At 44.3% G+C, this 22,980-nt stretch overlaps 1 protein-coding gene across 9 annotated transcripts in view; it reads right to left on the bottom strand.

The window, feature by feature from the left end:
• Positions 1-22,980, bottom strand: part of SHLD1 (shieldin complex subunit 1) — a 56,231-nt gene that overhangs the window by 1,800 nt on the left and 31,451 nt on the right. For 5 of the 9 annotated variants that reach the window (XM_050316806.1, XM_050316810.1, XM_050316805.1 and 2 more), the window contains 3 exons: positions 9,860-10,376; positions 2,938-4,429; positions 1,160-1,257 (listed from right to left, as the gene is read on the bottom strand). In XM_050316806.1, the coding sequence (XP_050172763.1) occupies positions 4,399-4,429; positions 9,860-10,376 (548 nt within the window). In that variant the 3' untranslated portion in view covers positions 1,160-1,257; positions 2,938-4,398. Of the gene's footprint in view, positions 1-527; positions 587-1,155; positions 1,258-2,937; positions 10,377-22,980 lie in introns of those variants that run through there. The other 4 variants (XM_050316804.1, XM_050316808.1, XM_050316813.1 and 1 more) reach the window with 3 other exon arrangements.

Here is a 22,980-nt window from a genome sequence, read left to right as displayed (position 1 = left end):
GCTAGTTGCAGCACAACAGATAATGGATCTGCACAGATGTTCAGGCTTTGCTGCTTCTATACATCACCCTACACGTGTATCTACCCACCGGCTGTTACAGTGGCTTCAGGGCGGTGCAACACAGAGTTGAACTACACCCCAGGAACTGAGTTATCATCTTAGTGGCTCTACAGTGAAGCAGGATCAGGTGCCTCTTAGTTCATATGGTGACAGACTTCAGAGGAATTAAAATCCATCACACATATCCACTGGAGAGGGAACAGGCCAGTGCTCAGCTGGATCTCATCCACACTTGGTCCAAACATGGGCCAGCGAAGCAGAAGGGACAACCCTCCAGGGGTGCATGCGCCCATATACATGCCAAACCTCTATATGCCTCCAGTCAAAGCCTCTCTTTAGTGTCAGAAACTTTCTTCAAAGGAAATACAAAGAATTTACAGCTTCAGAACCAGAAGAACCTTAGAAGTTCAGTGCAACTCCTTGAATTGTCTTTCTTGGTCTTTAAAAAAGCAGCAGATTTTGCTCACTTGTAACCTTCTTATCCTCTATGCGGGATCCTTCTAGCTCCAGTTCTTCAGTGATGTATCTATGCCACAGAAATAAGGTTAAATATTATATGGAGAGACTAAAAGGAGGTTTAAAATCTGCCTACAAGACCTGTCATAACTGATAAGGGATATGAAAAATACATGCACAGACTGCTGTGGTCTTCTGGAGAAAGCCCTGGGCTAGCTAATATAAATCTTCAGGGCCTCTGGATACACTCACAGGCTACAGAACCTGTAAACACATTACCAGAATTAAAAAAACCCAAAACAAAACCCAAAACCAAACATAAAAGGAAGCCAAACCCAAAACAAAGGCGAGAGAGGGCAGATCAAGTATAAACACAACCATTTCCCCAACATCCCAGGTTTACCACATGGACATCTTCACACATGCTGCTCACACACACCTATCTCCCCCCTGCCCCAGCCATCGCTCCCTCAGTGCTTGTTAGCTCAGATGGCAGGAAACTAGATTGTGCTGCAATACAAAAATAAATACATAAACAAAAAGCAGCCTTTGGGACATAGGGAACAAAGGACAATTTTTCCATACTGCACTGTCAGCATGATTGCCACCGAGGTCCTTCCCTGATAGCAGCTCACTGACCTTGCTTGCTCCAGGCAGTAAATGCAGCTTAGCTCTTGGAATTACACTGGGAATTACCACGGGAAGGATGGCATTGATGTGAAATGACATGCACATTTCCTCCTGTAAGAGAAGGTTGGAATTTGCCTAATACTGTTGCACCGCTGGGATTTTTAGTCACGAGACTCTTCATTTTGCCTGTGCTGCCACTTCTAACCTGATCTGCTGCCAGAAGATGATCTGCTGGAGTCCTGGCCAAAACCCACCACTCCAGACGAACCGACCAGCAAGCTAAAATGCAGCAGGGGCCTAAGAAGCCCTTCCATGATTCCTCATGGCTTCACAAATTTGGCCATGACTAAATCTTCTCCTAGTCTTGGCTATAATGAAATTGCCTTGCTGACAACAGAAGCCACCTCCACAGCCCCAGGTGCTTCCCCCTCTACAAGGGGGGAAGTGAGGGCACCCCAACACCCTCCTCACCAGAGACAAGTCCTGGGCGAGGAACACTCCCCAAAAGCTGCCAACACGTCTCTCTGGCCTGGCTTTTGGATGCTTGGCATCACTGCAGGACTGGAGTTCCCAGGCAGTTGATGCCCAGAGAGCATCCTGAGAGTGCAGGAGCCTCTCACCCTCCAGCCTGTGCACAGCTGAGCTGCACATGGAGGTGGTCCCCAAAAAAACCTCCTCCACAAAACAACCCCTGCCCAACCACCCCTGCATTTCTTTTTTTTATTAAAGTATGCAATTAATCACACTGGTAACCTCGCGGTGAATTTTGGGTCTTGTACAGCAGAGTGTAAAACAGGATAGAAATTTCTTTCAGCAAGCAAAAAAAAGCTGACTTAAGCTCTCATATTTTGAGTACTGCTTCTCATTAAGCAAAAATGACTTTAACAGTTGCCTTTGCATTGTAAATTATTTCATTTAGGCAATTAAATTGCCCCATTCAGTGTTTCTGCCTGCATTTTGTCAACTATATATGTTCCATTTAATATTTAAAGACTGGGGCGCTAGTCTGTCTTAGTAATTAATTTCTTTAAATATTTATAGCACTTTGACTCTCAGTAAGGGTTCTGTTTTGTAAGAACAATATTGTACTATTGTTGATAGTGTCATGGAAATTTCAGAGGCAAATTTCTATTTTGTGAAATAAAAATATATAGATTTCTGCAACAGCCTGAAATTGTTTCAAAGTAAAAGTTTTATTACTGAATGATGTATGTACTGAAAAAACCAAAAAATCCAATTATGCCCTTGCACATAATTCCAGACTGAAAACACAGTGCTGAGAGATCTGCTTCATGACAGCTGTACTCACACAGCAAAAGGAACCACCAAAAAAATTTGCCATCACCTCCTTTTTAATCCCCACTGGCACTAAGAACAGAAACCCAGCTGCAAAAAGGCCCTATGAAAGAGAAAGCAAAACCTACAAAAAGCAAGAGGAGATTTTGCTACAGTCTCTTTCCCCTATAATATATAATTTCCCCCCTATAATATAATATTTTATATATATAATAATATACCCTGATTTTAAGACTTTTAGGCTCTTTGTGTGAAATGCTGTGGGCTTATAAAAGAAGGCTTAAGAAGTTTAAGCTTAAAGGCAGCCTTAGAAAATGAAAATACCTGGAAGATACTCTGTCAGTGTAAATTTGTCTAGTAACCCTCAGGGTGGAAAGGTGATGCAAACATGAAAAGCCGAAAAAGCAACCATGAAAGACACTCTACTACCCTGGATATGAGAAAGAGGAAGCCACAGTGGGTGGTTTTGCCAACTTTCATGTGAGGTATACTGACCTTGCAAAGTTGTCACGTCCTGGCTTTGGAAGAAACCAGTTTTCACGTGCCTCCTCCTCCTCCAGGCAGATCCAAGTTGGGTGGCTGCCTCAGGTGGAAAATTTAGGCTCAAATGGACCAAGTGTGGCAAAATCACACTGGGAACAAAGTTAAGAGGATACTTCCTTTCAAGGTTAGGAGCACCCAAGGCTGACCAAGCACTGCATGTGGATGACTGTCCCACCCAGGCTGAGTAGCTCTAAGGACAATCAGGGCTGTCAAGGGTGCCTGCTGCACTCAAATCCTGAAGTCTGGACTTTATCATCTTCATTTCTTTCCCCTCGTAGCAGGCTGGGTGCTGACACCATCTCCTCTCATCAAGCACTAGCACTCTGTGGAAGTGGGAACAGGAGGAAGTGGCACAGAAATCAGTCTGATTCTTGTCCAGCACACCACTGCATTTTGAGTCTAAATAATTCACTGCTGCTGCCTTTGGTAAGATTCTTCCAGCCTTAAAATGGCAATCTGTATCTTGTCATCCCAGGAGATTTTTTTTCTCAGGAATTCACGTGCCATAAGTCTGTTCTTGAACACCAGACAAGCAGCATTAACACTCCCAGAGACAGAAACATAGACATGGGACTTGTCTACACGTACACACCTTTCTCATCACTACATGTGGAACTCCACTTGCAGGCGCCTCTTTCTGCTTTACAGCACCAACATCTGGGCACAGCTGAGCTGTGATCAGAAAAATAAGCCAGCCCTAAATACAAAACACAGCAACTCCTGTGTACATCCAGCTATCCCACGGAGGAAAGATGTGTTTTAAAAGAACACATAAGCAGTTATCCTACGGCCGGCTTTGGCTGTGTCCTCACTCCTTCAGCCCCCAGTCCATGCCCAGAGCAGTGATGCTCTCTCAGGGACCAGCCAAATCCAGCAAGAAATGAGGAGATAAGGATGCAAACACAAGCTGGCCTCACAGAACACATGCTGAGCTGCTTGTTAAACAAGTGGCCCGGACCACAGACACAAAACCTCTATTATTATTTCAGCCTCTAGTTGCAGCCTTCTGAGAGGAGTTGCTGTTAAACAAAGATGTAAGTGCATATGTCCTGCCCTCTCACTCTTCCTCTGAAGTTCTCAGATACCCAAAACAAGCTGCTGGAAACTTAGAACCAACCAGTTAGTGAAAGGCACCCTGAAAATGTGTTGCAGGACATGGCATCCCCACCTCAGTATCTGTAACCACAGAATCATCCCGCTTCTCTGGCTGGGGGGTGCTGATCTTCGCACCCATTTAGCAGCATTTCTGGCTCATGTACTATATCTTACCCAGAAATGCAGACAATGCTGGATAGTGTCACCTGCCCTAAGGCTGACTGACATTTCCCATTACAAGAACCCACCTTCTAGGGCAAGTGAAAGTTTTTTCAGCTTGAACTGAAGGTGAAATTTTCCACGACAGATGTTCTTTCATTACAAGACTTTTCCTCTCAATTCACAGCACCTGCAAACAAAGAGGCCATTGCAAAGGCAATTTAAATAAAGTCTGACCTTTCAGCCACGATTTTCTGGCTTTGGTTAGCTCCAGCTACTGTTTTAATCACATCTTATTATTTCATGCTCTGTGTGTAATGTATGTGCCAGATTTTACTTTTAAGGAAGAAATGCTGGCATATGTTGTTGCCTAATAGATGTGTGTGGGAAAATAGTCATTAGGGAAAGCCTACAGAAGAGGGTATTTTTAAAGTGAACTTCTGTATTATGGGAAAACATATGCCCCACACAAAATCACCAATGCCCAACAGACACGTTTATACAGGATGTACACCGAATACAAAACACCGAATTTAACAACCATATGTCCTGAAAATATCCAGGCAAACCAAAACACCTCAAGCTCCTGGGGGAAAATCCTCCACTGGCGTAAATGGCCCTGTCTCCACTCGCTTCATTGACACCTGCTGAGGACCTGCTTGTCACAGGAGCTCAGCTCTCTCCCCGGCTGCCTCTGGGCTCCAGGACTGGGTAGGTCGTTGGCACGAATCAGTACCTCCCACTGGCAGCCGTGTGGGAGGGGAAAACAAAAATTCTCTTGGAGTAAACATCAGAGAGGCCATTGATATCAAACATTCTGGAGAAGCTCTGAGCTGAGGAAAGTGGGGAATGACTTAATAGCAGGAGGATTCGTCAAGGATGACAAAAGAGTTTGGATCAGGCATTTATGTATTCTGAGAACAGAGGCAGCACTCGCAGCCTGCCAGACCTAGTCCAAAGATGAGCCCCAAGGCAATTCAGGTGTCTGGTGTGCATGGGCAGAGGGCTTTGTGCCTGCAGCAGTATGAGTCACCTCTCTGAGACACTGAAGGACGCTGGTCAAGCTCAGGTGGAAAATACCCAATCCAAAGTGCACACATCTCTAACAGACCGTGGGTGGGATTTGGACCTGGGCTATGCATCAGAAAAATCTCTGGGAAATGGCTGTCAAGTCCTCACCATGTCCTGTGCTCCTACTACTTGGCAATGACAGATCAATTTTGGCCTTGCTTGTCATACCCTATAGGACCGATGTTACTCCCCATCTTCTACTTCACTTACACATTTCACTTGAAGATCTTGAGGGGTTCTTGTACACCCACAGCCCTGAAAGGTGTTGTAGGTTTTCAGGTGGTATCCTAAGCTAGCCTCAGAGCTGGCCCTTTGCTGTGAGCCTTGAACAAGCAGAAGGAAAACAAAAACCCTTGAATTTGTTCCGCAATGTAAGCCACCAAATGCCTTTGCAAAAGCAGACTCCACATGCTACCAGAGCACACAGGGGGATGAGCAGAGGTGACAGCAGCTGGCTTTGGCAGTGGAGGTGAGAACCATCAGTGCTGGGGAAACCAGCAAACTGGGGAGTTAGGGTGAGTTCCCCATCTAGAACACCGCCCAGTTCAAGTCCATCAGAGCCTCTTTCCTCAGGAGGATCACAAACGGGAAAACATTCCCTGAAGGAAAGCAAAGGAATCAAGAGTCCCTGCTCTTCCTCCTCTTGAGCCACAGCACCATTATTTAGGGAAAGCTGGGAAAATTCCCACCTACAGGTCTTAAAGTAGACAAGAAGCAGGGCAGGGGGGCACTGGGAGTACGCAGGACTACCCTGATGGGCAGCTCTGCTCAGCCAGTCCTGCTGTGCAGCAAACTGTGCTTGTCCTAGAGCAGGAGAAAGACAACAACTCAGAGGAACGCACAAAGGGGCAACTTGCAGGACACCTTGACCAGTGTGTGCACAGCACAGGCAGCAACTGGCAGGGGAGTTCCACGGAGACTGTAACTTCAGGTGCATATTTCTGCCTGGCAGCCAAATGTTCACTGGTTACAGCTGAGTCTGCTTTGGAAAGCTGGAACCAAAGCAGCTCAGGGTGGTGGATGGAGCATGTTTGGGTACAACACGGTCCAGCATCACCTGGTTCCTCGCCTTCAGGAAAACAGGTTATTTCCTGCCTTATATACTGCAGTGGAGGAAAAAAATGAAGTGATGGGGTAAGGCAGAGAAGCAAACAAAGTGAAGGGAGAGAACCCAACAGCAAAGGGCCTCTGAGAAGATGATTTGTGCTCTGATAAGTGCTGAAAGCATAGAAGTGTCAAAGCTAAGTCAAGGGCAAATCAGGGAGAGAGGAAAGCATTTCACTCCTCAGGAAAAAAACTCAGTTTCCCAGAGATTATTGCACAGGCTGGGGAGAAATGGACAGAACACGGGACATTTCTGTGAGGGCTTTGTACTACTGTTGGTACTTCACATGCAAGAAGACTGTCTTTTCACCTCAAAGAAGCCATGTGTGGCCATACCTCCAGGACACTGGAACTGAGCAGCACACAAAACTGCAGGCACTCCTGACTGCAGGGGGTGCAAACTTTTCAAAAGACTGCATGCTTCATTAGCACAGAGCTTACCATGTCCTCTGCAAGATGCCAGCCAAGATTTGTAGATATGAGTCATAATCCAGATTTTTTCAGCTGCATCCAGTCTGTTCTGCCTACGTTGGTCTTTAATTTTAAAGAGTTTCACGCTTTCCTCTGCCAGTATCTATCTTCATGCTCTTTCAGCAGCCACCCATTCTTTATTTTGTCACTGCTTGCATCTCATTACCTAAAGGGTTCAAGAGTAATGAGTCCTCTTATCTCTCTTCTTGCTGCTCCAGAAATTTCTAATGAGAAAACTGGGATGTTGAAGGCAGCGGCTGTGCAGCCCCGAGAGCACAGAGGAGCTGAAGCAGAAGAATGAGCTCACTGAAGGTGCTTCTCCTCCCCTCTGGCCCCTGGTGTGCATTTTGCCATCATTTAAAACACTTGATACAAATTAACAGCTATTCCCTTGAATATTTTTATATCTTATTCGAAAAGGGGATAAAATTATGGCAGCTCAGGTTAATCAGGCTTCAGGAGGAGCACCCTGTGTACACCCCAAAGAGGGGCTCCAGGCAGACACATCACATTTGCTATGAGTGGGGAAAACTCAGTCTGTCTCTAGAGCTAATCTGGGGTCAGACTAGAGTCAATCAGGGCTTCTTTTCCATCAAAACCCAGTAGGTATCTCTCAAACATGAGCAGCAGCAGGACTCTACTAAAAGAACAGGAACTTCATATTTTGCGGCAAGCTTTCTTTGTGGAAATTGCAAATCTTTGGTCATTTTAAAGAAAATTCTGAATAGGAGACTACATGGTTTCAAAGCTAACCCAAACAACAGACCAATTCATCACTAAACCAAACACAGCAACTAAAGGGATTCAGATGCAGACCTCTGATTTCTCAATCTCTGTCTTCATGGGAGGTTATTTCCCTTAAAATGGCATTTAAAGGGTGTGGCACAGCAACTAATTTAGCTGTGTGGAACAGCATAAATGCTGGTAGAAAATTAAAAGCAACACTATCTGATTCATGCTGAAGATTTTCCTTCTTCCCTGTCCCTCCTTAGCAATAGCTCCCTATATCTGTCAGTATTCATGCCCTTGTAGCTGTGACAGATTTGTGGTGGTTAAGCAACGTGAGCTGGCAGGGAGAGGCCAGTAGTGTTACTGTAATTACTGACAGCACACTCAGGAGCACCTTTGCTTTTTCCAGCTGTATCTGTTGCCAAACTAGTTGGTACTACCTTTGTCTATAGTTTTTGCGTGCAGAATGCTTTCATCTGGATTCTGATGCACCAGCACCTGTGGATTTATTTGTTGCTACAGAACTGATGCTGCATTCTCACCTCAACTCTTTTTTTTCCCAAGCACCGTTAACTTGAGCAGCAGGGGAGCAGCTGAGGGTCTGCTCCAATATTTTGCGTGCCCTCCAGCACATGTACTGCACCTCTGCCATAAAAGCAAGCAAGCAAAACACCAAGCAGAACCACCAAGAAGCCAGGTGTATCAGTTCCATGATGATTCAAGGACAGGAAACTAAAGCAGGCAGTTCCAGTATAAATCTATTTGCACAGAGACCTAAGACCTTGGCCATAACTTGCAGCCAGCTGGGCCAGCAGGGCCTCTTCCTGTTCTGAATAAAGTCAGCAGCCAAATTTCCATTGCCTATGCTGGAAACACCTGCAGAGCACAGCTGCTGTGCCAATCTACCAGGGGCAGCAAGGCAGGAATAGCAGCCCTGTGAGGGAACTGAAGCAGGGAATCTGGTGTGCGTGAACACCAAAACCCATCACGGTATCTGGCCAGCGTGGAAATGGAACTGATGGTTCAGCAACTGGGCTGGCAAGGTAAGAGCTGTCTCCAAACTGAAACAGTGAAGATCAAATACTAAAACTGGTGTAAGCAGTGTGGCTGTACTGGACTAACCATATTAGCTGAGAACCTTAATGTTAACCTTTGAGACCCTGACTGTCCGTCCGTCCTTCTTTGCCCTGCCCACATGTTGTCACCTTAAGCATATCCCATCCTCTTGCACTCTGTGCTTCTTTGATCACATCCACACTGGAGAATGACCTCCCCAGTCAGCAGGCAACATCACTACAGCAAACCTCTCTTTCAGGGGACAAGCCAGTGGGTGGAAAACAAGCACAAGGACATTTGTCTGCCTGGCAGAGGGAGCAAGGCAGCAAAGAAGCCACTGAGCAAGGAGGACCTCCAAGAGAGAGACCTCAGGTGGTTGTGTGGGGGTTCACTGCTCTGTTGCTGACTGACGTCAGCCTTCTTGGACTCTGAGAGATCTGTTTCATTTTAAAGGGAGCATTCCTCCAGGGATCTCATTAGCACCATCATGAAAGACAGAAAAGAACTGAAGGTTGTTGGAGGGGTGATGGTAAAAAGGACCGAAGTGCTGTCATGGAACATGCTCAGAAGCTGTTATTTTCTCTTTCTCATGCACACACACACTTTTTCTCTTGGAAAAGCTCACCTGCCCTGCAGTCATGATCTGTGGGATCATATGTCTGTAGGTAAACACATACAGCTAACAGGCACCCCAGTGGAGGCATACACGTTATAGTTTCAGCCAGGAATAGAATAAAATGTTAAGCTTCCCTCTCTATCCCCCCTAGCTCTGGGGCATACCATGCCAAGTTCATTCAAACAGTCTGTTATAATCAACAGCAATTGGACGTCCATGCCTACACAGGGGCTGAATATGGGCAGGGCCACGATTCAGCTGGGGTAGGGATGTAGGTCAATTTAAAAGCCTGGTAGATTTAAATTATCATGTCTGACGTCACAGCAACAAACACTGCATCACCCATCCCGATTAGCCACACATCCCAAGCAGTTGCATGGGGACCACAGGTGCTCCTTGTGCAGTGCTGCCCTGCAGAGAACAAGGCGGCAAGGTCTGCTCCAGGTGAGCCCCTCCATGGAGTGTCTGGTGTTGAAGGTGATGCAAGGAGAAGAGTGTCTTTCTAAGAAAGACACCTCTTTTTAGAGTGAAAGCCAAGCTACAATGACAGCAACAAACCACTGCCTTGCTCACTTCTCGTGTGACACGTCAGGGCTATGTTCTGCCCGTGTTTGTTTCAAGAGGAATTGCAGGATGTCATCTGAGAGCCCAGGTGTTCTCTTTCTGTCTTCCAACAAGACTCCTCCTTCAGCTGGCTTTGAAAAACAGGCAGAAGTAGGGTGGTTTGGAAAGATCTTGCACCCATCTCTGTTCAAGACCAACTGTGCCACTTGTAGGCAACGTGACGCATATTTAGTTCCATCCCGGTTTGCCAGCTTCAAAATCTTCTGAGACAGACACCGTGATGCAGTCTCGTAAGTCGGATCCATTCTCCCTGGTTGTTTTTTGCAATACATCTTGTAGAAGTCATCGAGAGATTTCCTGATGCTGGGGTCTTCAGCGCCGTCCCGTTTGTACATCCATGAGAGCACAGCATTGTCAGGTTCTGTGGGCTCACACAGCCTTGCTTTTGGATAACATCTCACGTTTGCTTTCTCAGAGCCTTCATCAGAAGAGCCCACAGGAACTGCAGATGGTAGATTGCTCTCTCCTGCAAGCATATGATCAATGAAAATCATTAGTCACCAGGTCATCCCTGTGGCAAAATCTCTTTTTGTCCCCCTCCCACTGCAGTCTGGCAAAAAGGCTTTTGCACCACCAAGCTAAGTATTGCTCTAAACACAGCTGGACTGCCAGGGAGGTTTGCTGCATAGACCGATATAGGATGGACTGTATTTGGGGATCTCACAGTTGTCCCGGCCTTGACACTCTGCAGTGACTGAATCTAGTTGGTGGTACAAACCTCCTGGCTCCTCTCAGTCATACTTCCAAAGAGGTAGTAATTGGGATCTGCTGCAGCTGACCCACTGGTTTGCCACTGAAACAGTTCTGCATCTCTTTCAGTTTTCTCCCCTCATCCCTGGGTCTAATCTTCCCTTTTCATAGTTCTCAACTTAGGTCCTACAGCACAGCATGCAATCCTGTCCTCTAGCTTTCAGTCAGATCTACAGCTTCCAAACCAACGCTGTGATGGTGACTGCATGGAGTTTCAGAATGCAGACTGAAAAGGGGGACCCTGTGCTTCCCTTGAAGTCCCACTTTTGCAGCCCTGCTGCACTAAATGTTCTCCCCACACCCTGAAGGAATTTTTATCGATAAAATTCATGTAAAGGCTGAGGACACATTCTTGCCTAGCTCTTCTCCCCCCTTCCTTGCTGACCCACATCTCTAGATAACCACCAGGGCTATGGTTTTCTTCTGCTTCAATGCAATCCAGGGGGATGCTTTGTACTTGCACATAGTTAATAGACATAGCAGAAACACAATACAGCAGAACAACTTGGCAATGACAAGATCAGGGTGGTCAGCACTCTTCTAGTAGGAAGAGCCTCCATAAAGAGACTCTGAACTGGGCTCTGGTACCCACGTAACACCTCTAACGTCACTGCCATCTCCAAGCCCTCTGCGCCAGACTGTTTGCCAAGCACCTGACTCACCGACAAGGAAATTTTCCAGGGCTCAGCAAGAGGTGGCACAGCCTTGTCATCTGCAAGTTACATAAGCAGGATGCAGGGAATCAGAAAATAACTTGGTCTTTTCTAATTCTGTGAAATATGAAGCAGAGTGGAGTCCTTCATTTCGGTAAGAGACCACGTTCAAAGGAAATCTCAGTGTGTGGCAGAAGGCTGTTCTTTGCCTCCTGGTACACAAACAGCTACCTTTCCCTTCCTGAGCAGAGATTTATTAAAATGAAATTAGGATGTCTGTGTAGCCACACTGTACATTGCCTCTTTCTTTCTCTCTCTACTTCCTATCTTTGATATTTCGCTTCAATTTCACTTCATCTCTGATTATGCCATTTTAAATAGAACTTACCCTCCTCTTGCAATGTGTCACTTCCAATGCAGTAAAAAGAAAAGCTTGGTGGCCCTCTTTTAACAGTGATATATGCTCTAAGAATGGTAAATCAAAGAACAGATCCATTTTTCCTCAATAATCTCTCAGCCTTGATGACTGTGCTAAGCTAGAACCGAAGCCTCATGCATCTCTGATAACTGAATCAAGGGGCATTTGCACTCAAGAGTCCTGTGGCAATTGTAAACCCCTGTGCTGTCTTCTTGCTCCTTCTTGCTCATAGCCACGTTTTGTAAAAGAGCAGCAGCTGCCTCCAGCTACAAGTATCAAGCCTACATGACCAGGGTAAGAGAAAAATTCCTCCTGGTTTCATGTTGTCAGGGGAGCCCTTTGCAATGCTGCTCTCCCGTGATCTTAGTTTGGCTACTAGGAAAAATTTCTTCATGGAAAGGGTTCTCAAATATTGAAACAGGCTGCCCAGGGAAGTGGTTGAGTCACCATCCCTGGAGGTATTTAAACAGTGTGTAGATGTGGCACTTGAATACATGGTTTAGTGGTGGGCTTGGCATTATGAGGTTTATGGCTGGACTCAATGATCTTAGATTTTTTTCCAACTTAAACGATTCTACTCTATTTTATTCTAAAGCCAGTGTGGCCTACAGAGCAGACACCCTCTGTTGAAGCACAATCCACCAAAGAAAAGACCAGTAAGTATTTCAGGGGCATATACTGGGGTTCGATTCATCACAACATACTCAACTGTTATTACTGGGAGAACAGTTTTCTTTCGGTTACTACTCAAATTTACGTATCTCTGTTTTCCAACAGTAGGCTCTATGCTCTCAACGGATTACTTTTCCAGCAAAGCCTCCTTAAGGTAAGATATCCAACAGGATTGGATGCCCCAACCCTGGCAGTGTTCAAAGCCAGGTTGGATAAGGCCTTGAGCAACCTGGTCTAGAGGGACGTGTCCCTGCACACAGCAGGGGGTTTGGGACTACACAGTGTTTAAGGTCCATGCCAACCCCTTAACATTCCACGATTCTAAGTTTCTGTGACATGAAAGGGTTGAATGCAGAATTCCCACAAGCAATCTGCACCTCACAAAGCCGCACCTTTCCTCAGCTTTCCTGACAATTTCCCAGGATATTCTCCAACTATGTGCCAAGACTGACCTTTTCCTCCCTGAGACATATCAGTTCAGGTAGAGAACCTTACTCAACACCCTCTAAAGAGCTGAAACTGCTGTTGAAACCTGAATGACTCATAAAGCACAGGGAACAAGCACGGCAGCTGGATGCCTGCAGGGTCCAGAAAGAGCTTCTCAGCTGGGGCACAGGTACAGCACACACTGTAGGCCAGCAAACGTGCTGCTAAAGGCAAAGACAGCACTCAATTAATCAATCCCTTTGCCTCCCCATGCACCTGCACCCCTCAAGAAAACTGGGATTGCCTGATAACACACAATGTTGCTTCAAAGCTTGGACCTCTCTGGCCATCTCTCAGCAGCAGGAAAAATGTAGTTTTGCAAATTCTTTTGTAAAATACCTCCATGGCGAACTTAACAACACAGCTGTCACACACCTTTGTCCTGGCTTGGCCCAGCACCTACAGAAGTCAATGCAAAGATGAGCAGGGCTCAAAACTCTCCCTCTGTTTGCTTGTAATAGAATTTAATCACCAGAGAATCTGGCTCATTATTTTTAACTATTTTCACACAATTATACTACCAAGCATTAAAGGAAGAAAACAACAGAAAAGCTCCAAAAACTGAAACAGCTCATTATTCACATCTCTATTTCACTCTCACATGATACATAATCAACAGTAAGAAAGTGTATTATTTCATCTGCATCTCCACTCCATGCTAATTGAAGTTCAGCATTTGCAGCTTATTAGTAAAAGACCTGGAGGCGGATAAAAGGGTATTCTTCTGCTCATAAACCTGCTGATGAAAATTTAAAAGCTCCATCTGGTACAAGCACATAACCCTACTGCCCGAAGCACAGAACCCAATCCTGCTTTGGGCCTAGGCCACTTTCAGTCACGCAACGATTCTGCCATACTGTTATTTGCACTTATACAAAAGCAGCTCACGTAGTTGTTTGAGCTTCTGTATTAACTGTGTCCATGCATGTACAGTCAGACTGTAAAATAATACATCCTTCAAACAGCAGTGACACTGCCAACTTCTCCAGGAGAATGCAGCCTTTCCCTCATCCACTAGGTGGGTCGTGTGGTCATAAAAGGACATCAGGTTGGTCAAGAGGGACCTGCCTTTCCTAAATCCCTGCTGGCTGGCCCTGATATGCTGATTGTCCTGTATTTGATTACACTCAAGATGATCTGCTCCATAACCTTGATGGGTACCAAGGTCAGGCCAATAGGCCTGTAGTTCCCCAGATCCTCCTCCCAACCCTTCCTGGGGATGGGCATTACACTGGCCAACCTCCAGCTGGGCTAGGACTTGCTCAATTAGCCAGGACTGATGCAGCTTAGTGAGATCTTCTGCCAGCTCCCTCAGGGGGATGGATCCCATTTGGTCCCATAGACTTGTGAGCATCTAAGTGGCTCAGCAGGTCACCAACTACCTCCTCCTGGATCACAGGGGGTCTGTTTTGCTCCCCATCCCTTCTTGCAGCTCAAGGGGCCAGTTGCCTTGAGGATAACCAATCTTTCTGTTAAAGACTGAGGCAAAGAAGGCATTTCAGCCTTTTCTTCATCTTAGGCGACTATATTCCCCTTCAAGTCCAATAAAGAATGGAGGTTTTCCCTGGCCCTCCTTACTGATTTTGCCCCTAACTCTGGTATGTCACCCCTAGGCTCATCCCTAGCAAGCCTGGTCTCACCCCCTGTGTTCTAGCTGGGGAGACAAACTCTAGCTATGGACTCTGATGTCAGAGCTTAAAATACTGTCCTGCCCAAGGCACCACCATGATTTTAAGCGAAGAGATCACAGACACGAACTTTCCATCAGAGAGGAAGAGAGAATAGAAGACTCTGTCATTCACAAAATCAGCCACTTCTTGCCCTGGACTGACACCTGTACCTAAGCTCTTTCTGCCCATGAGTCTTCTCCCCAGTGTGACTTGTTACCAGTTAAAAGTCAATGCATTCCCAGTATCCACAGGTAACGATACCTGGAAGTGTCATACAAGAAAGACAAAAGCTACCCATTGTTTTGATTGGTTGTTCCCATCCCTTTTTAGAGTGCCGTGCAGAAGTTCTCACAGGTTGTATTATTTCTCTTTTTCCATCAACCTGTCAGGATGTACCTGGGGTGACTGTAATCATCCACAAATAAGAAAGGGTCTTTATATATTTGTGATTGCTATGAAGTGCTAAAGCAAGTAAACACAGATGCCCTCCCTAAGAGTTGCTACAGCCCTCTCACTACTCCTAGAAAATCTCTTCTTGCTTCTCCATCAGACATGTCCATATGGCATGGGAAAGCTCAAGCAGAGGTGATACTACTTGGGCTTGAGCAGAGCTCCCAGCTGACACCAAATCTCTGCCAAATGGCATGATTTGTGGGATGCATCTGTCTCTATGAGAAGCAAGAAGAAGTCCCGTGTCCCTGCTGAACTCCCTACATGCCCATGCACCTCACAATGACATGTGTTGAGCATCTGAGACAGGTAATGCAGAGAAAAGCATTTTTTTTTCTTTCCACCTGGCTGATTTCCAGTGAGAGGGCACGTATCATCATGGTAATGCAATTCCCCTCTGCTCAGGGAAGAAAGAAGAAATTTAGGAAGAATTTGGCAGGAGCTCATTCTCCCCCAGTCTCATACCTAAGTACTCAGACATTGCAAAGCTAGACATTTTGGAAAAAAATTTTACTGCCCTTGCCTGCACTACTAACATTTCCAGTGAATGCAACAGTTAAAAACCCAAGCATGAACTGCTAATTGCATCCCTTTACATGAACTGCAACATATTTGCATTGTGTGACTTCCATCACTACATTTCAATTGGAATAGCACCAAAAAGGTATCTAGAAAACAAGTATCATTCTGCTAGGTGCTGCACAAACAGGCACCACTCTGAGCAAATGACAGATCCTAAAGCCTCTGTTGTACAGTATTGAAGAATTGTGGCAGAGATTACAATTTCTCTGCACACCTCTCTGCCTTGCAGAAAACAGCTGCTGTCTTCCCGTGTAAAGGCAAAATGAAATTTGCAATGACACTATCATTCAAAATAACTGTTACAAGCAGGGAAAATTTACGCCTCGAGGGTATGTAAATTGTGAACTGAAAGTGAAAATAAGAACGTAATAAGCCTCTCCACTTTGCTGCCTCCCTGATGACACACAGAGCAGCTTTCTCCTGTCATAATACCCAGTAGACTGTAGCTCACAAGATCTTATCTGTGAGACTCTGCCTTACACATGACATACCCTGCAATATTCTTTACCCACCAGCCCACAGGAAGGGCACATGTGTCTCATTGCTGAGGGCTGCCCAGGAGCTCTGCAAATGTTGGCTGCTCTGTCACGGTAACTGGAGAAGGTGAGGGTGGGCAAAACGCAGCGAGAAGGGAAGGAAGAGGCTGGAGAAACTTGAAGCTTGGATTAGAAAAGGGAGACAGAGACAGAGGAATTGCACTGGGGATAGCCCAGTACTGAGTCAGGTTCCCTGCTTTTTTAGTCTGTCTGCTGCACATTTATGGTGTGAGGAGTTGAGGGGTGGGGGGGAGTTAATTTGCACAGAATAAGACGTAAGCAGTTATTTTAGGGAAGCATAAAAACTCTTCCCTTTCAGTCTAACTCCCTTAGGAATTTGAAATTCGAGAAAAATAAAAAGGCTGGCAAGCGGTAAAGTGCTTTTGAAATGCAATATGCAGGCACAGTGCATACCCCTAAACACTCTTCCAAATGTCACACTTGGTATTAATCTGTGCCCTGCTCTGAGAGCTCACATCCAACGCCTGCTGTGCTGCACTTTTAAGGCAGCTGGAAAACTCAGCTAAATGAAAGCTTTCAGAGAACGCACTAAACACAGTGGATTTAATAAACCACAGAGAAACTCAGCTACTATATGAACTACAAATTAACACTCCTTATTTGCTGAGAGGCAAGAGATCAACACCACTGTTGTCTCACAAGTCTGTCTCTAAGCAACCAAGCCCCACAGTCCAGGGCAATAGGAATGGGCAGAAGCAGCAGCAGCATAAACACCATCACTTACAGCTGTGCCCCATAAGCCTGATGATGATACATCCTCAACCAGGTCCCAGACCAATGGGCATTGGATGCAACTGTCAAAAAATAGAAATAGCAAAGCTAAGAACTCTTCAAATAGGTATATTTACAGTGCTTTAATTTACATGATTCTGTAGCCAGTAAAAAACCCTAAAGCATCCTACTTGTCTCAAACTCTGATTTTAAAAAAGTTGCTTAAGATCTGAGGTTAAAGGTTCTGTTATCAAGAGTAACCTTTCTCTGAAGCATAAATAATAATTCAAAAAAAGTTTATGCAGCTGAAAACATTAACTGTCAATTAAAGCTATTATCCAGTAGATAAGGGCATCAAGGGGCCTTATTAAACTGCTACTATCTGCTGCTTTCCTATTACATACAAGGTCTTGGGAACTCAGCCAGGCTCACCCTGTCTATGTAACACCAAAGGTACCAATTTCCAAAAGGAAAGTCTGCTTAGGCTTTTTGAGCTAATTGCTCAGCTTCTAATTAGGCATTAGGAGAGCACAGGGAAGTGACTGTAAGAACAGCACCAGGCAGGTTCATATGCACAGACACAGCAATGCTGTGCTAGACCACCCTCTCCTCAGCCACAGCCAAACATCTCAGTGGGCTTTCAGTTTTTGACAGATAGGATCCAAAACAAGCATCCACAAGCCAGGCCTCTGCCTTCTCTGTTGGTGAAAGCAAGGACAACCCACTCATGTCAAATCCCTTACAGCCATGACCACAGCATCGCTCTGCCTGCAGGGAGGACTCATCACTTGAATGAGATTTGAACCCTGTCCTCCTGTGAGCACGCAGAAGACTTTAAATAAAATGATTGATTTTTTCCTTCTTTTAATCTGTAACTTCCAGTGTTGCTTTTTTATATATGGAAGGCTCTAATTTAGCCCCAGATCCTATTTGTCTTTAAACTTATCCTATTTCAGAATAAAAGAAAAAGTCTAGTGCTTGAAACTGGTGAGAAACAATCCTGCCTGCCTTGATTTTCACTATTTAAGATTTGTAAAGAATTTTATGGAGGAAATCTGTGTTCTATGGTGACTGAAGAAGTTTTCTCACTTTACTTACATTGCCCAGCTGAAGCAAATGGTGGTTGTTTCTGTTTATATTTTTTCCTGCTTCAAATTTGTAAATTCCAGTCTTGTCTATCCTCTTTTTTTTCCCCAGCTGATTATTTATAGAGAGTTAGCTTTTCACGAATTGTTGACTTTCTGACACATGAAACATTTCCTAGGGAACCCTATTAAACTAAGAGGCATGAAATTTTTATTCAGTCCCTCAGTTTGGTTACTAGCTTGTTAACTCCAGAATCTGGAAAAGGATTTTTTTACCTCAACCTCTTGAGCTAAGAGCTGAGAAAGTCCTTGGGAACCTGAGTCATCCAAGGAGATGTCTCGTAGAGAGGAAGAGGGATTGATGAAAGACAATTTTCTTCATAGTTCTAAGGTAAAGGGAGAAATCCTTCCCGTTTCTGGTAAGACACTCAAAGGAAAGATACCGCACTTTTAGAAAGATTTTGCTGATGTGGTCATTCAGAACTGATGAAGTTGTGAGCTGAAATTAACATTAGACTTGAAAATCTATCTGGATGAGAATTAGTGAAAAAAACCCAATGCAATATCCTTTCTTGATACATGAAACACTTTGTCCTTCATTCAGTTACACCCTTTCAGAAAGCAAGAGGACCAACAATCTTCAGCTGATGCCTTTGGCAGGAGTAGGAATAAGCAGACAGCTCTCACTAGAGATCAACTGCTCGAGTCTCAAATCAGTTTACAAGAATTCTACCTTCTGCATCTCCTTGCAGAGTGACATGCATGACAGTTTCCCAGAAAGAAACCCCCAGAATACGATGCTATTCATTCAGCTAAAATAGAAGAGAAAGAGCCTGCCATGACACTGTTTCTTTAATGAGAAGAATGGACTAGAAGACCGTCATATTACATAAAAATTAGCAAAATATTTGCTTTATTTAAACATTGTGTGAACTTGGAAAGGGAGGTGGGGGGGGTGTTGTTCAGTATACACTGCCTTCCCTTACCATTATAAAACCTGGAAGTCCAATTCATTACAAAGTTAGCACCCACAAACATAAATATAGTTTACATTGAAGATTTTTCAGGAGTGCTGAATACAAAGATGCTCTTACCAAATTTAAAAGAAGCCACAGAGATTTTATTTCTTTGGAAAGCAATGTTATCTAAGCTCTGACTTTACTTATTCTTCAGCAGCAGATCACTGCAAGTTGTGCAACAGAACAACAAGAGAGGTACCTCTTGGTTCTCAGATTTTAAGGTCCTGATCTTTCATTTTTGTCTAAGGCCAAAAGCACAAGTGTGGGAATACTACAAGAAATGCTTACAGATGAAATGATTCTCTCTAGATGGGACTGAAACAGCTGAACCTGTGCAGTCAGCACTTCTGCAGATCAAAGGTCTTTACCTCCAGTCAGGATTGATCTTACATGAGGAACAACAGAGGAACACTTGAAGAGATAGATTCCTGAATTTACTTGCAACAAGATGATCTTAAAACCATGCTTCTTGTCTGTGTCATGCTCCTGAAAGCATGCTGCACGTCAGACAAGCACAGAAAGGCTTGTTTTAGAAGCAGGAGTAGGAAAAAACCCACAGAGAAATAATCTTACAAAGCACAGGCCAATAGCATGTACAAAGGTAAAGAAAACTTCTGATATTCTGGGGAAGATCTGAAGGTAGAGTGAGGCATTTTCCCAGTCTCCCTGCAGGCCTGATGCGACTACATGCATGGAACAGGCTGTGCAGAGGTGTGCCAGCCTGGAGTGCTTTGGCACAGAAACAGCAGACCTACCTCTCTGCCCTCTCTGTAGCCTCGCTGTGTGGGCTGGGAGATCACACAGCTTGGGGTTTTTTATTTCTGCATTACCAGAGGAAGCTTGTGCATCAGACACCCATCAAAAAATGAAAAAACAGGCTCAAAAATAAGAAGGGAAGCAAGATACCAATCTCCACCTATGAGCTTTGCACGGGCTAATAAACGAAACATCCTCACACTGAAGAAATCAGTGTCAGGTATATCAAACAGTCATCAAGGAAATTTTCAAGGGACAGAAAACGCAAATTGAACAGATTACAATAAGCAGCAAGCAAGATATACAAATTTAATAACTTGGAGATATTTATCACTAGCCTGTGACATTTTGGCTTACCACTCCGAAAGCACACTGAATAATAATTCGAGACATCTAGTTTTGCTGCAGTATTACTTAAAATGAAATAATGAATAGAAAAATTATTGGACTAGAGCAATAGGCACATTTATAGACCACTCACAAATGCTGGAGGCTTGAGAACCCCAAGGGCTTTTTCTTAATTATATACATGCTGTTTAGGGAATCACAGAAAATCTCTTCCCTCAGAACCAGCTTGATGGAAAATTGGGTTTTGAGCAGAAGTCTTCTGCCATTGATCAGTCAGCTTTCTGCAGTCTGTCACTACTAAACCAAGCACCTGAAAACTGAAATTGGAAAGGGTTATAATGTAAGGAGTGCATTGGGAATGAATCCTCAGGCACTTAATAGGCTGCAGTCACCCACCAAACTTTCCTTAGTTAGTGTCACGGCTGGTGGTACTTTATATGTCTCTGAACAGAGTAAGAAAACCTGAAGTGCAGAGCAGAAGGGAGAAAGTCCTTAAAAAGCAGCGTGACTTGAAAAGCTAAAAAGAAGAAAAATCACTGAGCAAGCATCTAGAGCAGTCTCCGTTCCAATCTGCTCACTTTGACCTCTCAGCCAGTCAGGAGAAAGGCTTGGCAATGCAGGCATTTCCCTGCTATAACTCAGCTTTGGCCTGAAAGGCCAAATGGTAAAAGGTTTCAGTCACTCCAGACTCGTTTGCACCTCTCTAACTGGCTGTATTGCCTACTAGTCCTGCTTTTTAAGACAACTTCTTAGTCATGAGCAGATCTGGGTGCACTCAAACCTCTCAGTTCTACCCCAAATCAAACATTTCACCTGAATTAATTGTGGGCACAACTCTGGATAAACTATGAAGGCACGTCAGAGCCCACATCCTTAACGTAATGCCCAAATATTTAACATAATGAATTGCCTTAAAACTGACATTTTTATTCAATGATAAAATTGGATAGTAAGATAGGCGTATGATATAAAACAGATCCTTAACAGTGAAGGTAAATTCCATTTTTCAAATAAAAAGGGAAGTTTTTCCACTGGTCAATTCCTACACCTAAAGTGGAGATATTCCTGATGGCTGTGTTCCAGTATAAGCTAAAGTCTCCTGGCTTTTATCTGACATTGGTTGGTGGGTGGGACTTGATAGTCCAGAAAAATTAGATCATATATTGGGGTAATTTTTTTTAAACTATTTTTAATCCCTGAAGTTCATTATCAGCTCAAGAATTTTGATTTAAGAGGCTTAATTAAAAATAATTTAAACAGATTGGATTCTGTGACTGTAGTAAATACACCTGTGTTACTTATAAATAAAACAGGGAATTCTGAAACAAAGGCTTCAATGAACATTTTCAGCTCAAGTTTTGGGATTGGTCTTCAAAGGTTACTTAATAGGGTTTTTTAGATCAAATGTGGACGAGGATGGAAGTAGTTAATTTGTATTTCATTACCTTGACAACCTGCTTCTTTAATCTCTTTCATTTTCTCACAAGCCATTTGCAAAGCCTCAGCACCTTCACAACAGAGGACACCTCTGTACTGTGTAGAGACACTTGAGCCTCTTAAAGAAGGTACACAAACAAGAGCATACCACAAAATGCCCATATCCAAAAATTATTTGAACATTATTAACTTACAAAAAATGTGGCTATGTATATTTCCCATTAATTAAATTAAGTCAGGAACAGTTACCAGAAAATAAAATTGACATTCCGGGGATCCCTCAGCTCTGAGGGTTTAAAACTGCTACGTTCATAGCACGAGAGATTTTTATTTTCTCCACTCTGCAAACAAATCCACTTTCCACTTTCACATTCTTCCTCTTGGGCATATTCACTGCTGAAGGTTAATCGTAACTCTTAAGACAACAGGAGATATATCTGACGCTTCCTTTAGTTGGAAAAATGTTTAATGCATTAAGGGCACAAAAAATGCTGGTGCCCTTGAGCAAGCAATTGAATCAGGATAAAATAAAGGTCACTGAGAATTAAAATAAAACAAATATCTGTCTGTCTGTGCAAAGACTCAGTGCCCCCTCTGTAGCTACTGTCACTTATTCTTTACAATAAAAAATAAGAGGTCGGTCTGCTGCAGCACAGCCTTGAAAGAATTCAGAGATGAGGGTATTCAAACAGAGGTGGACACAAAAGGTGTATTTTAGTGACGGCAGCACTTGTGATCTAATGCCAACATATAAGCACAAGCAGAGTACAAAGAGCAAAGTGAAGCCAAAGGAGGCATGCAAGGTTAATCACAGTGGGTGATCTTGTTACTTCCTTTTAAACCCAACTGTATCATCACTGCTATGTAATATAGAGCTTAAAAGACCTTGTGATTTTTGGGGGGTTTGGATGGTTTTTTTAACCTTCACCTCAACAATGAAGGCTTATTCATGCTCCTGCCAAGCCACGAGGAAAACAAAGCTCAAGGAAAAGCTATTTAAATCTGCTCAAGGTCAACAAACACTGACACATTACAGGCAGCACAGAGTCAGTTTGAAGACAGTAAAGGAGTGGTCTGTCCTGGTGGAGCAGGGATTGTGCAAAGTAGGAGGAAAGGCACGTTTGCTACCTTGCAGAGAGGTTTGGCAGAAATGATGTCATCGGCTTGTGCTGCTTCCTTTCCAAGACTCACCCTTTGTGGCAGCATTCACACTATTCACACTGCGAGCTCAGACGTGTGACGGTTAAAACAGCTCCTGCGTGTGAGGTGGATGCTCGCCTGGTCCAGGATCCAAGGGAGCCTTGGGAGCAGAAAACAGGGGCAGCACACAGCATCCCTGTGCTCCCTGGCAGCCTGGATCCCAGGGAAGATGCAGGTTCTGCTGCTCTGGGCCACGAGCAGAGCAGCACCACTTTCCAGTCTACCACTGTCCACCCTGCTCATGGAATTTCAGCACGGAGGGGTGAGATTTATCCC

This window comes from Myiozetetes cayanensis, unplaced genomic scaffold (genome assembly GCF_022539395.1).
Source record: "Myiozetetes cayanensis isolate MyiCay16 unplaced genomic scaffold, myiCay2020 scf2-11, whole genome shotgun sequence".
Classification (NCBI taxonomy): domain Eukaryota; kingdom Metazoa; phylum Chordata; class Aves; order Passeriformes; family Tyrannidae; genus Myiozetetes; species Myiozetetes cayanensis.
The sequence above is the reverse complement of the archived record's forward strand: the minus strand, read 5'-3'. Positions and strand labels throughout refer to the sequence as shown.